The sequence below is a fragment of the Cryptotermes secundus genome, unplaced genomic scaffold, assembly GCF_002891405.2.
Source record: "Cryptotermes secundus unplaced genomic scaffold, Csec_1.0 scaffold234, whole genome shotgun sequence".
Lineage (NCBI taxonomy): Eukaryota > Metazoa > Arthropoda > Insecta > Blattodea > Kalotermitidae > Cryptotermes > Cryptotermes secundus.
The window spans coordinates 506018-524346 of record NW_019725843.1 but is presented as its reverse complement, the minus strand read 5'-3'; the positions used below and the strand labels follow the sequence as shown (position 1 = coordinate 524346).

Genomic DNA, 18329 nt, shown 5'->3' with positions numbered 1-18329 from the left:
CAAATTAATGAACGTAAAACGACCAGTTATCTTGAATGAAGTTTCTTATGATTTTCCCCAGCCCACATGTGACGAAAGAACGATATGGCCAAATTGTCAGTCCGCAGCTCTGTAGCAAGTACAGACACCGAGATAAAACATCATACACTTTACATTCGCTTTGCAACGAAATGAAACTAAATGACAGTCTATCTTTCATGCTTTTCCTCAGGCTCTCAGTGACAGGAAAAAGAGATGGCAATCAGTAGCGAGTAGAGACTGGGCATGAAACACACAGAATTTTGCACTCTTTTTGAAACGAAGTGAACAACTTATAATGATGGACTGAGCTACCTTGAATAGGATTTCTCGTAATTTTCTTCAGTTCTGCTAATAAAATAGAGGAGAGTACCTCAAAGTCACATCACGATTATTTTATTTAACATCCTTTCGAATTCTGTAATAATCCTCTCATTTGATTCCGTGTATCTGAACCGCTGACTGCGAAGCGAAGCGAAGAATGAAAGTTTACGTCGGATTTCAAGTTCTGACATTAATGGCTAAAAATTAAAAATTCGCTTAGTGGCGCTTGGAGTCCAGCTGGGTCCACTAGGTACGTCGGCCACTGATTGGCCTGTTGTACTTGCCCCGGGTGATTATGATGCTGGAGAATTTGGAGGAATGAAGATTGGCAGGGGAAACCGAAGTACTCACCACTTTGTCCACCACAAATCCCGCTTCACCAGACCCGGGATTGAACCCGGGCCGCCGCGGTGGGAAGCCAGCGACTAACCGCTTGAGCTATGGCGAGGCCATGTCATTAATGACTAAGAAGGTCTGTCTTCTGGGATATAATACCATACAGTCCGACAAAGGTCAATGGAAGTTTCGAGGAACACACCGTCTCCATCTTCAGGATCGAAGAGTAAGCGAAGTAAGAAACCAGCATTCAAGAAGGTAAGGAGCAACGTGCAGATTGAGGTGATATGTTTCCCCGAAACATCGGTTGACTCATATCAGACTACATGATGTTATACCCCAGAAGGTAGATCCCTTCTATAAATAAATAAATAAATAAGAAAATAAATCTATTTCCCTCAACTTCACAATTTGTATTCGCTGTACTTTTAGATGCACCAAAATAAATAATATTCAAACATCTCAAGAAAATCGGATCCGATAAAATTAAATTACACAGAACAGAGTATTATTACGTCTCTCTTACTGCATACAGTACGTTCAAAAAGTCACGCATCACAGGGAATACATAAAGCTGAAACACACGTGTTCTAACCGTTCATCGTTGAAGTGCACTAGGTAACGTCACCTGCATATTTATACGTTGAGGTCTTCGGGCTTGACATCTTGTCGTCAAACACAAAAAAGTTTCAGACGAATATGCTCCAAATTCTACCTTGAAGAAGGAAGCAGTAAGATCCTCACACCTACTAGCTAGACTTCATGGTACATATCATAGCCTAGAAAACCACAACATAAATCTTTCTGTTGCAAAAGCCCAAAATGTTACCAGAACAAATTTAATTTAACTTTACTAATTGTTTTAATGGCAAATCCCTGTTATTGTCAGATTGTAATTTTTTTATGAAAATATGACTCTCCGACTACATGGCTTTTAAATTAATTTTGTGAAAACTTACGTTTGGCAGTGATTTTTTCAATGCACGTTTAATGAAAATTAACAGCGTGATAAATTTAATTTGTGGAGGGGGTGGTTCAGAATCAATATTCTGAGGAGAACCAATGCGCAGGAAATATATACACGCACTGCGCACCATAAATTTCACATTTGGCTTATTCTTGTCTAACGAATAACCTTTCTATGATGAAGTACCAGAAAAAGATTCACAAGAGGCAAGATGACTATACACAGAATATGCTACGTCGATCTCACGCCGTAGTATTCATATTATTATACAATTAACAACTCCGTGCCGTATGAAGGAAAAATAACTTTATTTACTTTGTAACAAAGAAAGAAGGGAAGGAGATAAGGGTATGAAAGGAACGCCGTGGTAGTTTTCACATATATATATATATATGACAGCTCTATGCTCTTTGAAGTTTAAAGATGTAAGGTTATTAATCATTTTAATGAAGAAAGAAGGGAAGGAAGTAAACGTATGAAAGATACACGTATGACATAGTAGTTTTCAAGTACTTATACAGGTGACAGATCTATGACCTATGGAGGTTAAGACGTAGTATAACCCACGGTTATAACGAAAAAGAAAGGAAAGAAGATAAAGGTAAAAAACGGACGAAGAAAGGGAAGAAATGGGACTTTTAGATATAAAGTGGTGATTATTTAATAAATATAATGAACTTCATTATTTGTACTTGTCAAATATTATTAGAATGACCAAAGATAAGATGGGCAGGACGTGTAGCACACATGGAAGAGAAGAGAATTGCGTACGAAATTGTAGCAAGGAAACCTGAAGAAAATAGAGGACTAATAAAATATAGGCGTACATAAGAGTATGATATTAAAATGTATTTAAAAAAACAGAGTATGGGAGGGTGTTGGCTGGATTCATGTACCTTCAGGATAGGGGACAGCGTCGGGCTCTTGTGAAAACGGCAATGAACCTGAGGGTTCTTTAAATTGCTAGATACTTCTGGAGTAGATGAATCACAATTACCTTTCCAAAAGGGTCCATTACGATGGAATTAGTTACTTTTAGGCGGGTGCAGGTGGTAGAGTAATTCGTTGAGGCACTATGCTACAAGCCGGAAGGTCGCGGGTTCAAATCCCATTAAAGTGGATTTTTTCAATTGATTAATCCTTCCAGACGCACTATGGCCCTGGGGTCGACTCAACCTCTAACAGAAATAAGTACCAGGAATCTTCCTGGGAGGTAAAGGGCGGCCGGCGCGTAAGGCTGACGTCACCGCCATCTGTGAGCCGAATGTCTAGAAAATGTAGGAGCCTCGACGGCTCACAACCCTATGGGCTTTCACGGCCTGTTACAGGGATAGCTTTACCTCCTTTTTTGCTTAGATAGTTAAACAATACGGGAGTGAAATAATTAGAATGTTCTGTTAATAGTAAAATATCATGGGGACGTGACCAAATTTCGGCTCAGAATGCGCTCAGCCCCTGTCAGATAAGAAATGATCTCCATCCGTCACTGTGCCCATTTCTTGCAGCAATATCGCAGTCCATACTCGCGCGAGGTGACGGGACTACTCCTACAGATCATGTATCGAAGTAGTGGCAAGCAACATAGAAATGTGTCTTCTGCTATGTTACGTGCTTCAAACAATATCCTTAAAGGTATGATTTATCGCACCTCGCTCCTTCACTTTGTCTCGAACCTTCTCTCTTTCTTCTTCCCTGCACCCCATGCTTTTTATTTCCTGTTCCCTCATCTCTCTCGCTGGAATTTATACAACTTTTATCGGATTTTGCTTTCTTCCTTCGCATGGTCTCATTTACCGTGTGTTGGCCATGCAGCCCGGCGAGATGTATTGTGGTGCTGTTGTCCTCCCCTCCTCCTGCCCGTCTTCCATTCGGCCAGCTTCACGTTTCTTTATTCTCTTTTACACTAAAGTGAAATTATATTCGATATCACCAAGGAAGTTAAAATTGGAGCGGAAAATACATGTGACAGAGTGAAGCACGTTCCATTCTACGGCATACGTCACTTACTAGCAATAAAAAATCATAAATCTGTACCACTTTTGAGCTCCGAAGCATGGACTCAGCGAAAATAAAAAAAGAATAAAATGTTTAGAAAATGAAATTTCTTAAACTATTAGCAAGATATACTTGAAAGGATTCTGACAATGGTGTCTACTGTACTTCTTTTGGCTTATTTTGGACTTCATCCATCGTCTGGTATGTAAAAGACAAAAGACCACGACGTTTCGGAGGTCCAGCGATTGAGACTAGCTGTTTCTAACGGGCCCAACTGAATAGGTTTATCCTTCCCTACCCACCTGAAGATGAAGACAGATCCAGTCTCCGAAACGTCGTGGTCTTTTATCTTTTACATACCAGACGATGGACGGAGTCCAAAATAAGCCAAAAGTACTACTATTAGCAAGCTTCTCGAGGAGGGGCCCACATTGAAGAATGATGATATAAGGAGCAAATTTGGAGGAGCGAGCGGAAGACATCGAAGGATACATACAATAATCGCTAGACTGGATAACACAAAACGTCTTAAGCTAGCAAAGTAGTATGGATCTAAAAAAAAATATATATATATATTTGAAGATCAGGAAAATTTAGTCTCGGAATGGGTCCTGGAGAGACAAACTTCTCTGCAGACAAAATAAGACGAAATAAATTTGTGTACAATTATTTAAATTCAGGTGTAAGGCCGTGACATAGTTCAGGTGGTTTGTCACCGGTTTCCCCCCGCGGTTGTTCGGGTTCGATCTCAGGTCAGGTCCGGTCATGTTAAATTTGCGGTGGACAGGACGGCACTAGGGCAGGTTTCTTCCAAGTACTTCTGCTTCCCCATACTATCCATTATCTGGGGCTGGTACATAAGGCCAGTTAGTGGCATATGTACCAAATGGACTCAGGCTCAACCAAACCCACAAAATAATAAAAGAAAAAGGTTCAGAGGTATAAAATGACTAAGTTGTTCATGCTGGTGCCATGCGCAGGGTATTCTGAAGTTGAAGCAATATCTGTATAGAGACAAAGCTCGCCAGTTGACAAAAATATACATATATTTAGTCAGGAAAGTTCGGGTGGTCGAGTGTGTAGGAGAGAAAAGTTTCAGTGACAGGAACCATTTTATTAACTTCGCCCTCTGACGATGATGATCAGAAGCCGATTTTTTTTTTTCTACTACGGCAACCAGACAAATAGAGAAAGGCGGGTCGGTATATCCGCCGCCTTGCACTACCGATCGACGCACAAAAATAATTTCTTCCTGTTAATATACTGCCTGTCTGAAACACGCAGGTCGGGCACAAGATAATGGAGAAAATTTTCAAACTCGAAAAACTGCTTATTATTGTCACGTGAAGGAGTGACTCTCGATGGAGTTTTGGATTGGACATTCGATTTATTGACCACTTTAACACAGGACTCGTGATTATACTTAATTATAGCGTCACCTCTCATTTAGACGCTTTAGACATCGCTACAGCACAAGCTAAGTTTTCTCAGTCCGTTGTATCTTCATCAGTCGTTTCCTGGTAACGGCTTTGATGGTGGGGATTCAACTGCACAGACCATGTCTTCTCTTCACAGACTCCCTTACAACTCTCTTAGTGCTTCAACTGACTAACTTCCAGGCTGGCTGCCATTACACATCAACCTGCTAATCTTCTCTTCACACTGATTTTCAACTAACAACTGAGCTCCCGGACTGGTGTCCTCGTTATATAGCCACTTTGCACGGACCGAGTAGAAAATATTTTTCAGCAGTTCCTTTATTGTTGTAGTTCAACTGTTGCTTGTTAAGCATCTGCTGTGTAGTAACGGCCGTTGCCTCGTTTGCTTCGCGGTCGTTGTGTAGAAACTGGTCTATACGTCACAATATTATGGCCGATCACAGAGGCCGCTCGGTTTAAGGCACGAAATGTTCTCGCATGTTCAAACACTTGAATCATGAGTTCGAAGTCCACTGGAGGAATGGATGCCTATCTGTATTTATTCTTTGTCTGTTGTCCTGCGTAGGTAGCGGCCTTAATATATGGACTTCTTTCTTGGTTTAGTGTGTGGAACTCGTGCCCAAATTTTGTCCTCAGCTTACCCTGCATACTTAATTAAAATGGTGTCAGCGGTGAGTAGTTCTGAGCTTATATCTACACAGTGTGACAATTAAGTTCCCAAACTGACGCTATTACAGTAATATTATTTATTCCACCTATCGGTGATGAACGGAGGTAGTTAGAACGTTTGTTTATATGATGGGCAAGCTTAAACTTGTTCGGTTGATACATTTCAGGATTACAGCTGTTTTGCTGAAGTTAGTTTTTTCGTCGTGCCGAAGGTTTCAAAATGGAACAAAGAGAAGCGGTGAAGTTTTGTGTAAAATTAAATTCGACAGCTAAAGAAACTTTTGAAATATTGAAACGTACGTACGGTGAAGAATGTTTATGGAGAACAAATGTGTCTGAATGGCATAAAAGGTTCAAAACAGCAACTCAGAAATTGAGAATGCAAATATCGCGGGTGAAAACTATGTTCACTGTATTTTTTGATTCATCATGAATCTGTGAGAGAAAAACATATGTAGAAAGTAAATTTTGTAAAGGGGTGATTAAGAGATTGGTCACTCGAGTTCATTGCGTTCTGCACTACAATGCGCCGGCCCAGTCTTCGGGCTCTGTCTCCGAGTTTTAGCGAAAGGAGGGATCCCCGTGTTATCCCATCCACCCAACTCCCCTGGTTTAGCACCGGCTGAATTTTTATTTGCTACATTAATATTTGCAATGAAAGGAATCAGATTCGATGCTGTTTCAAAGATCCAACAAACTGTGACAAACATCACCTACTAGGTACCTGTACATATAGAAACACGGCCCGGTAATAGTCATCACTAAATTCTATAATTATTAAGCCTTATTTACAAAGGATAAAAGAACGCTTAATGTGAAGGTCAAGTCCATCCATTTATTCCTAATATGACATTAAAGATTTTCACTGGAAGTTTTCGGTAAATTCCTATTTTCGGTTATCCCGCCGGATTAGGCATGACGTCATAAATACAATTTTATTGTATCATAAATAGTTAATCCGATTTTGTTTGTTATAGTCATTCTGTGAGATTTGTACAGGGTACAAATCGATCATTTTGTAGTCATACAATATTCGCCGACATATAAAGCCATATAAATGGATTTTCCCATAAATCCCATAAAGTATTTTATAGATATTATTGTAATCGATGTTTCGCATTATTATGCTCTTAAAACGCGATATTCGCTTGTTTCATCTGCTGTATTTTGTGTTTCCATGAAATGCCGTTTACAAAACGCCACAAATAAGCCTAACACAGCGTAAGAAGGGTTGCCGGGAGGGGACCGTGTTACTGCATTGCATCATGGAGTACATTTTCCAATCAAGAGCTCGTCAATAAGGTTCAAAATCGGCATTGCACACAATAAGCATCATCATATACACTGAGAATACAGTACAGTACAGCAGACGTTGGCGTTCTAAGTTCTTAACAGCTTTTGGTGCTTTGAATCGTGGATTTATCTCTATTTCCTTTTCGCTTATATCATATTAATCTGAATATAGGAGAAAAAGTTTTTCAAATGCTTCATAGAAAAATTGGCCGCCTTATATTTGGGGTCCTTAAGATTTTCATGAAGAGTTCTATTAGCTAATTTTATCGGTATCTGTGAAAATACGTAGAATTATATTCAAGGTATTATGTATTTATTATTTCTTAATAGCACACTTTTTATGTATTTTCGCTGACACCCTCAGCACTAAATGACACATATTCACTTCATAGGCTGGCGACTAATTTCCTGAGCTATAACTTGTACTTTTCTCCAAATATAATTAAAATGATCAACTCACGGAGGATGATACGGCCAGGGCATATAGCACGCATGGGAAAGAGTAATGTATGCAGGATTTTGATCGAAAAACCAGGAGGAAAGAGACCACTAGGAACACCTGAACGTACGTCGGAGGATAATATTAAAATGGATCTTAGAGAATTAGGATGGGGTAGTATTGACTGGATTAGTCTAACTCAGGAAATGGACCAGTGTAGGGCTTCAGCGAACACGGAAATGAACGTTCGGGTTCCATTACAAGTTGAAAAATTCTTGAGTAGCTGAGCGACGGGCGACTTCTCAATGGAGTTAATTATGACAAGACATTATCGAAGTTTATATTATTGTGAGCTCTAGGCTAATTTCTCATTTTGCTATTGGAATTTGTCTATGATCTCTATTATTTTCTTATGGGCCCAAAATCTCCAAATTTTACAGGTGCTGGTGCTGCTGCTGCTGCTACTACTACTACTACTACTACTACTGTCACCATCACCATTACTAGCGTCGAACCATTCTCGACCAGGACACTTGTATGCTGACAGAGGATTTTGTAGTTTTACAGAGTCCTTCTAGGCAAATTCTGGGATAGTACTTCGATTGTCGTAACCGCTTCCTTCTAGACCTCTTCAAGTCATCAATCTTCCCACCATCCGAAGGCATATACTCTCGATACTAGAAGCGTCATTAAATAATGCAAGAAAGAAAGGCCATTAGTAGCCTCAGGGCCGCGATCGAACTCGAAGTGTGGTCTAAAATCGGTTTTTATAAATAGCTCTGTTTGAACGTACGGAATATATTTGAATAATCTACAGGGCTATGCATGTAGTCTCCCATTTTGGACGATATATGTATGTAATTCGGGATGCTCAGTATCTGTAGCTCTTTTCAATTCAGCCCGCCAGAATATTTCTATTGCTCACAGAAATCTAATTCCCAATCTTTTTCTCTCGCCGTATGCCCAGTGTGACTTGCCTGAAACCCGCATGGCCTCCACATCGAGCCTGTCACACTTCATACAGCCTTCTACATGTCTACCCTTCGTGTTGTATCACCATGAATTTACTGCTGAACCTCGCCATTGAATGGCTGACATACACGTACCTTCTTCGTTTCCGGGAGTTTGCACATTTGAATGAATCGAATTATTCTAAATTATTGTCGGGGTTTCCGTGTCCTGCAATTTTCACAACTTACGTGCCATAAAAGGCGCGAAGGTTGAAGTTGTTTAGAATTCTGCAGTATTGTTTCTATAAGTAATAAAACATTTTCATATTCCGTAAGCAGTTTTATTTTATTGTTAGCGGTTTGAAAATTATGCGCCACGGAAACTTAGACAATATTTAGAATAACGTTGTAGAAACATAGACCGGAAATCCGAGAATAATCTTGGTTTTTGTAATCCAAGGATTATAATTCGGCCTGTGAAGACTTAGTACGTGATTTGAAGATCTAGTCACAGTGAGACTGTTTTGATTCCGTTATCAGGAGACGACTAGCAAAGACTGAGAAACCTAGTGCGTGTGTAACGGTGAACTGCAAATTGTGTAAATCAGCACTGTATTAATTGCAAGTACGAGTGATTGTACAAGAAAGTGGTAATAAATCCAATCCAGAACACGGTATTATTAGTCACGAATACTCGAACACATGACATTATATGTAGAAATCTTTCCTTGTAACTAACTCCATGTAACAGGAGCCTTCCTGAAAATTATATTAACTTCTCAAGAACTGCCCTGCTTTTTCTCATGTTCATTCATTAACAAGTTCTCAAGAACACTCCAATGTATCCTATCCGAAGTCACATGAAGCCAGTCCATACCTTACCTGGCTTCCCATTTAAAGACTACAGGCCTATGTACAAGCTGATCGTAGCCTCCCAGAATTCAGTATCCTGCATAACAATCTTCAAGGAAACTGAACAGCATATAATTACTCATTATGCAGCACTATAAATTGCTCAGTGTGGAGCATATACTTTTACTGAGCAGTTTCTTTCCAAAACTACTATAGTTTATATTCTTTCGACTTCAGAGAACGCTTTCAGAACCATAACGCACAAGAAGTTCCCTTACTTTCCTCCTATATGACACGGACTGCATAGGAAACGAGATTTTAGGGGTAGAAGGACACATAGACACAAGCAAACAGGCAGGTAGAAAGGCGATCTCATAAGCCTCCTAAACAAATTGGGGGGAGGGGGGGAACATACAGACAGGAAGGTGATTTCATAAGCCTCCTTTTATTTCTTTGAAACCAAGGAAAGTAAGCCAAAAACAAACTGCGAAATTATTACTATGTGTAAAATGTAATGTTACTTAGATTAACAGAAGTAAAATATCTGGAGTTGGGGCAGATGTTTCTGGAAACGGTAGTATTTAGAAAACATTCAGAAACTTCGATCTAGAGAGATAGATTTAGCAGCTGCGGAAACAAATAATAAATATCAGAAAGGCTTTGCTACGTCGGAAAGAGCAGTTTCTTCGATTTGGCCTGTCTGACTGCTGCCATAAGATTTACAGTCCGATGTAATTGAATATTGAAAACGTTGACGTGTATAGAAGTTAGGTTATGTTGCCACAGCAGACGAAGTGTGTGTGTGTGTGTGTGTGCGTGTGTGTTTTTTAATGTCTGAAGCACAAACGTTTACTCACCTCTCATATTTTTTGCTTACTTTCCTTATTTTGAAAAAGAAAATAAAAGTAGGCTTATGACATCATCATGCTGTCTGTGTGTCTGCGCATCCAACTCATCAACCTCTGAATGCCTGAGCCAATCTTTATGAAATATATATATATATTGTAACGTGTACAGCTAGTCAACGGCGCGATGAACACCTCGCTGAAGTTGACGCAACAATAGGATGAATATTTATAACTCGTTGCTAGGCAACAGCACGCCAATGACTGGCGAGATAGTTATCATGTGACTTGTTTTCTGTGTGGTCTGTGCCATGCAGCAATAGAATGCTATATAGGTGAGGAGGTAATGTCAAAGATCTTCGAGGAACAAGGCGTTCAGTTGGGACGTGGATTGAACTGGCTCAATACACTGTTCCATAAATAAGGTAATGAGTTCTAAATCGGGTCAATTTCTTTAACAGCTACAAATATTACCTTATATCATGAATTTAGTGTTGGTTAATTTGTATCCCATTGCATTAAAAGCTATCTCCAATTAAAGTCAGAGGTATAAACGCAGTCACATTTCGTACGAGGTTTCACATGTAACCCATGAAAACTACACCCAAGCAGGTGCAACTAATCCTTCAATAGTGATTAATTTTCTCGATAGAAACGCGCTTCCATCAAGTACATTACACGATTCAATTAGCTAATGGAACGTTACGCAATAGGTTAAGTCAAGGATCTCTACAGGAAAGATGTACATACTTAATCTGAAGTACAGTGTGTCTATGCCACACACGATCCTTTTAATTTATTAACAGCATACGAAAATAAACCGTATTGTTTCACTCATTACGGTACTCTTTATATAAAATTCCTATCAAGAAGAAGGCAGTTAAAAGTGTTGTTATAGCAACAAACGTTTCAAGTATTAACACACTTATGTACAAGTAAATTCATACTGTAACAATGCTGCCATCTGTAGAACTCCCTGAAAGGATTTTGCGTTTTACGTCGGTTCCGTTGGTTCCGCAGATTTCCACGTCATTAATTGCTTTAAATATCTGGAAAGTTGAATGATGGAGTATGCAGAATACAGTTCCCTACTCACCTGTTCCATTATCCGTGTTGTGCATGACCCTCCCTCCTCCTTCACCCCCACGGCGCCACCTTTCTCAAGCGCCAGAGGAGCTCACACAGGTAGCAGCAACATTGCTCACCGGCCCATCCAAACCTGCACATAGATGTCACACATGTCGCATGAATTTACGTCAATTTATAGCCATTCGGTTGTGGACGGGACAGGGACATGTAAAGTTAAGTGCATGTGTCCTCCAAATTAGATTATGAGTAACCTGTTCACGGAGTGCATTAATTGCTGAATATACGTACATGTTGCTAAGAAGCGACAGATTATTTTCTGGTACTCTGTTATGGCTCTTGCCACCTATCGGTGAGGAAGATTACTTTCCTCCTAATGACGTAATAGTTTACCTAAAGAAACGCAAGTCAAACATAAGGTAATGACAGGGCGATCGGCATTAAAACAGATTAACTGTTATAAAACTATAATTTTGCCTGTGGTTTTCTATGGGTGTGAAACCTCGTCTCTGACTTTAAGAGAGGAACATAGACTGAGGGTATTTGAGAGCAGGTTGCTGAGGAGAATATTTGGACCGAAGAGAGATGAAGTGACAGGAGGTTGGAGAAAACTGCATAATGAGGAGCTTCATAATTTGTACTCTTCTCCTAGTATAATTAGAATGATAAAGTCAAGGAGGATGATGTGGGCAGGGCATGTAGCACGAAAGGGTGAGACGAGGAATGCATATAGGATATTGGTGGGAAAGCCAGAAGGAAAGAGATCACTGGGAAGACCAAGGCGTAGGTGGGTGGACAATATTAAAATGGATCTTAGATATAGGGTGGGATGGTATGGATTGGATTGATCTGGCTCAGGATAGGGACCAGTGGAGGGCTCTTGTGAACACGGTAATGAACCTTCGGGTTCCATAAAATCCTGGGAAATTCTTGAGTAGTTGCAGAATTGGCAGTTTCTCAAGAAGGGCTCAGCTCCATGAATGAGTGAGTGAGATATGACTTCAAATTTATGCTGATGTTAGCTTCTTAGTACGTCGTTCATTTCTTCTTCTTTGCATCAAGGGATAATACAAGAATGCTAGAAGGGCAAAAACAAAAGCACAAGCCGAAATTTTTCTGTCGTCACTGGGGACCATGTGTGATAGGTAGTCCTTCGCCCTAAGTGAACAACACACTGGGGAGTGTTAAGAACAGGGTGCTGAGGAAAATATCGGGAAGAAGGAAGGAGGAAGTAACTGGAGGCTGAAGGAAAATGCTTAACGAGTTTCAAAATATTATTAATGTGAAGATGAAAAGAGGGATAATATGTAGCATGAACGGGAAACAAAGAATACATGCATAAACTTAAGATTAAAATCTGAAACGAAGAAAACAACCTGGAAGACATGAACGTAGACGGAAAGACGTGTTGACTAAATTCAGTTGCTTATATTAAAGGCATGACATTTAGTGACTGTGAGACTCTCGAATTCTAAAGAAATTATTTGCTGATTTAATGACGCTGTCAGCACTGACAGTATACGAAAAGCATCTGACGATAAGATGATTAATAAATGATGAATTGGAAGGGATTTGGAAGTCGCGGTGGCTCAATCAAGGTATTCTCCCGGTATTTGCGTGGAGGAAGTGAGGAAAATCATGACGATTTTCACTGAGGACAGCGGGTGTTGCGGTCGAGATTAGGCAGGGATCCGAAAGGAAAAGTTCCCGAATATGATTCTAGAGCGTTAATTTTCGATCACCCTATTCCGCTGATTCTGAACTAGAAATCTCCTTCGTTGGGTTAGTTAACTGTATCATGTATTTCATGAACATTCCCTTAGGGCTCAACAGCACTCTTCAGCACTTATCCTCTTATTATGGAGCTAAATGTTCAGCCACTAAGAATAAAAGTTAACGAGACCCTGTTTCCTACCAATTCAATTCAATTAACATCATCACAAATTAATAAAAGATTAATTTATACGTAAAGGTAAAATTGTTCCAGCCGGTCACGGTAGCCGAGCGGTCTAAGGCATGTACTATCTTCGCTCGCTTGGAAACCGGGATCGTGGGTTCGAATCCCACTCAGGGCATGGATGTTTAGTTTGTGTGTGCGTTTTTCTGTGTTTGTGTACAGGTAGAGGCCTTGCGACGAGCTGATAACCCGCCCAAGGAGTCCTACCGAATGTGTAAGATCTATAAAAACCGAAGTGAATGGAGAAGTTCATGGAGGTAGGCCTAGGCCCACTGGGGCTGTAGTGCCAAGGGAAAAACATTGTTCCTGTGCTCAATTCAATAAGCGCCAAACCATGAAAACGTAGAGAGGAGTGGAGATATAGCTCCACCATTCTTGACTTCGGCAGTAGATGGAGGTGTGCGGTCAGCTTCACGCTCCTGTCGCTTACCCCCGGGTAGGGTAGTCGGTATAGCGACTGGCTACGAGATGGATGACTGAGGTGTTGGAGTTCGAGTCCCGATACGGTCAAGAATTTTCTCCACATCGTCCAGACCTGCTCTGGGGTCCACCCAACCTCCTATCCAATGGGTATCGAGGGATCCTTCCCTGGGGGTAAAGTGGCCGGGACGTGAAGCTGACCACTCACCTCCAACTAGTGCCGAGCTCAAGAAAATGTGGATCTATACATCCACTCCCCCATACGACTTTATGGCGTAGTGCTTAATTTTTTTGAGCACAGGGACCCAGTGGGCCCGTAGGCGATCTGAACTCTATGGAGTAGACAAACGAAAACTTGCCCCTGCTGGAAATCGAACCCCAGTTCTCCAACACGTATTCCATCGCTGTTACGACTGAGCTATCCCGGCTTCTATACTCTAATTGTACATTCGGTTCTAGAGAGCAGTTACGGTTTCCTGTGATTCTCGGAATATACAAGACCGGGCAATAGGAACTGAGGGTGGTTATGAAGAGCTCTGTAATCTGGGATATAACGCCGTGCAGTCTGTTTACAGTTAAGGGATGTTTCGGATGAAAATAAGCCAAGCTAGAAACCAGTATTAAGCACTGCTTTATGCTGGTTCAGAGCTTTTTCCCCATTTTGATGGCTCTTTGCGAAGTGTCTTGAGGCTCCCTTCACCCCCCCCCCCCATAATAATGATGATGATAGAGTCTATCTGTGCACTTCGCGACATCCCCCTCCGTAGAGAGGACACACGGCCTTCTGAAATGAAGTCAATAGAGCACGGATGTTGAGGCGGAGTGCCAGCTCTCTTTCCGTAGGACACATCCAATCATATCTGTATCACTCGCAAAAAGCAAAACCCAGCGCATCATTCAAATCAAGTACGAGTACATGGCATATATGATTCCCTACACTTGTGGGAGAAGTTAATTACTATCCCCCAAAGTCTGATGGCCGATCACAGTGGCCGAGGGGTCTAAACAATGAACTGTCTTCGCTCGCTCGAATACCGTGATCGTGGGTTCGATTCCCACTCGATGCATGGATGTCTGTGTGCGTTTATTCTGTGTTTGTATTGTTCTGTGTGTAGGTAGCGGCCTTGCGATGGGCTGATCCACCATCCAAGGAATACTACCTACTGCGTATAACATTAAGAAAATGGAAAAGCGGTCAAGGTCCGACAAAACAACCGTAGAGCCACAGATAGATGGATGAACAGACGGAGGGACGGACAGACAGACAGACAGATAGAAAGTTCTGATAGCACAAATTATTGGATGAATATGAGAATGAACACTACAGCGATTAGTTTATTACAGCTGGTACTGCTAGGACAGTTTACACATTATACTTGTGATTCTTCTTCTTCGTCTTTTCTGCAATGAACTTTGTCGCGTGTTGCATACGTTCAGTTTTTCTGCTTGGTCACGTCTTTCCACCTTATTCTTGATCTGTCCAAGTTAATCCTTCAGTTTGGTAACCATTCTCACACTATTGTCACGAACCTGTTACCCTTCAACGAATCTACGTGACAATTCGACTTCGTTATTCTGTTACGAATCTCTTTATTTACATGTTCAGTTTAAGTCTTCTCTTATAATAGAACTTATAACTTTATTGCCTCAAGACTGCTGAGTAATGTCTCGAAATACCTTCACTTGTGGTTTAATTAAATTGCTTGGTTTTTGTGTTTCGGCTCTGTTTCACATCCGTATGTGGGTATGGGCCTCTTGCCTTGGTTCGTTTCCTACGGTCCCAATATCCTGCTACCATTTCATTTTCCTGATTTACGCTTTCGTCAACTACCGACTGAGCTTGGATATAAGACGGGGTTCTTTTTCGAACACTGCTTTTTAAAGATTATAGTTCGGCTTATTTTCGGACCCATATGGACCACCTCTGTGAACTAGTGGTTAGAATTCCTGGCTACAGATCCAGAGGTTCGGGTTCAATTCCCGGCGCTACCAGATTTTCTGAGAAGGAGTGGGACTGGAACGGGGTCCATTCAGCCTCGTGAGGATAATTGAAGAGTTACTTTAAGGAAATAGCGGATCCGGTCTAGAAAACCGAAATTAACGGCCGTGGGGATTCGTTGCGCTGACCACGTGACACTCTCTATCCGCTAAAGTTGGCAGTAACTTCGCCGACAAGCGGCGGTCGCTCGGTCGGTATAGTTCGCTTGCAGACTAAAACCACAGAGTTTGTTTTTTGTTACTAAATACGAAGATGAACTATAATTGTTAATTATAATGGTCTTTTTGAAAGTATCCCAAAAATGTCCTTTTCTCCTACCGCGACTTTTCCTTTTCACCTGCTCTTTTACTAGTACTTCGTACCTTTCCTTGTCATGAACACAGTCAAGAGAAGGGTCACGAAGAAGACGAGAAACGTGCAAGTAATTACCATGTCTGCGTGCCCAGTTTACAGTTGAGAACTCAAAGTGTCATTATTCAAATACGCGGTATTATGTACCTAGCGGATCGATTTAAATAGCAAATTACATCAAGTGGCAATTAATCTCTGACATTAACTCAGGAGGTTCACGGAAAGTTTTCTGTCATCTGCATTAAAGACGTTACTATTTACCTTTGCCTTATTCAGTCTGAAGAAGCCTTTAGTTATCACGTAAGGCTCAGGCGACAGTGCCATCTGCTGCACTGTTTAGTTTCAGGCTACAGATTCCAACCCGCCATGTCCTTACACTTATAAAATTAGAAATGAATCAGAGCTTGAAATTTTTAAATTCCTTTCCCGTGCGTCGTTTTTTTTTCCTTTGGCACTACAGCTCCTGTGGGCCTAGGCCTCCCTCCATGAACTTCTCCGTTCACTTCGGTTTTTCTAGATCTTACACATTCTGTAGGACACCTTGGGCGGGTGATCAGCTCGTCGCAAGGCCTCTACCTGTACACAAACACAGAAAAACACACAAACCAAACATCCATGTCCTGAGTTGGATTCGAACCCAGGATCCCGGTTTCCAAGCGAGGGAAGACATTACATGCCTCAGACTGCTCGGCTACCGTGACCGGCCGTGCGACGTTTACCGTCATCTAATCACGTGATATTACAGGCTTACAGCCTAATCCACTGAGAACGCTGTTCAATAAACTGCAAATAAATCATATGGGGATCTGGACTCCATTTAACATTCTCTTCGTCTTTGTTTATATAACGCTTCTTTTGAACTTCACCAGTTATGTAAAAAAAATGTAAAGCTGTCCCTTAGCAGGCCGTGGAGGCCCATGCGGGTGTGAGACCTCGAGGGAATCGGCTCACAGATGGCAGTGAGGTTGTCAGCCTCAAGCACCGGCCGCATTTTACCCCCAAGAAGTTTCCTGATACTAATTTCTGTTAGAAGCTGCGTTGGGCCCAGTGCCATAGTGCGGCTGGAAGAATTAGGTCGACTGAAAAATCCAGTGACCTCATAGGGAGTTGAACGTGCGACATTCCGGTTTGTAACTCACTACGTTACCGCGTGCCCCTCCTCTTAGAAAGACGATTTAATTGGTTATAACTAAACGCAGTTCTATAGAACTATTAGAATAATGTTTCGGAGGAATCTTCCTGCTCCATTTTCAGAGTAAAAGATGCGGGTAGCATGTTCTTTCGAAACGTTGATACTTATCTACTAGACTAGACGGTATCACAACTCAGAAGACGGCAATCTCAATGTTTTCAGCTCTGGGAACCTCAGATATCACAATTTAATATTTCGAAAGAATTTAGTGTCTCCGTCTTCAGAGTAGAATATACAGGCAGCATTTTCCTAAACGTTGATATTGATCTACATGAGTACACGGTATCACACCCCAGACCGTAATGTGAATATTTACAGCCCTTCGAATCTCAGTATCATTAACCTTAAGCGAGAGGTAACAGAATAATGGTGAGTATTGCACTGGACTTAGCAACGTTACGTCATCTTGCGAGTGTACAACTTCAGTCGCAATGTTCCAGTCAGATAAACAAGGACAACTGACACGACACTGAGAGAAAGAGAGAAAGAAAGAAAGGTGTTAAAGCGGGGCTAAAAAGGAAGGAGAGAAATGGACGAATGAAAGCTATTTCGTGTCTGAGACTGGAAGTGTCCGATTCGGTCAAGATGTCAGAGAAGGCTTTTAAAACACACTTACACTTCACTTTAGCCCTACTCCAGTACGCCATCTTCTCTTCAGCAGTCCCCCCCTCCCTCCAAACTTCCCCCATGTTATATGCAGCGAGACGGATAGAGGAGTCACACTTTGCTACTAGTGGAAGAACCTCTCCCGTGTGTTTGAGTAAAAAGCTACTGGGGAAGGAAGAGGAAAAGCTGGTAGGTGTATGAGGAAAAGTTCCTTCCACCTACTTCAATACAATATCATGGGTTTTACTGCTTTTATTCCTGCCTAGAATATGGAAGCTGACCTTAAGATGACCATCAGACAGTGTTGAGAGAAACAACAGAACTGAGGTGTCAGTTGTGAACGGAAACCGTAGCAACTGTCAGCTCTAATAATGTGATAGAAGTAAAAAGGAGAAGTAATGAGACGACACTGTCTGTATTGGGGTGTTAAGTTGGCGTGTTTCATCAGTTTGGAACGTATCACGTGTTATACGTTATCCATTATGTTTAAAATAGCTAAAATCACCAAACCTACGCCCAGCTGTCAGTTTCAACACTGTTCCTCCTAAACGGTGCATCGAAGAAAGAAAAGGGTTAAAAAGAAACTTCTTG

General features: G+C 41.3%; 1 protein-coding gene across 3 annotated transcripts in view; it reads right to left on the bottom strand.

Annotated features, from left to right (window-relative positions):
* LOC111863650 (LIM/homeobox protein Lhx3) overlaps nucleotides 1–18329 on the bottom strand; it is a 507864-nt gene that overhangs the window by 136885 nt on the left and 352650 nt on the right. For all 3 annotated transcript variants that reach the window (XM_033751147.1, XM_023850149.2, XM_023850148.2), the window contains one exon: nucleotides 11224–11346. In XM_033751147.1, coding sequence (XP_033607038.1) covers nucleotides 11224–11248 — 25 coding nt within the window. In that variant the 5' untranslated portion in view covers nucleotides 11249–11346. The remainder of the gene's footprint in view (nucleotides 1–11223; nucleotides 11347–18329) is intronic.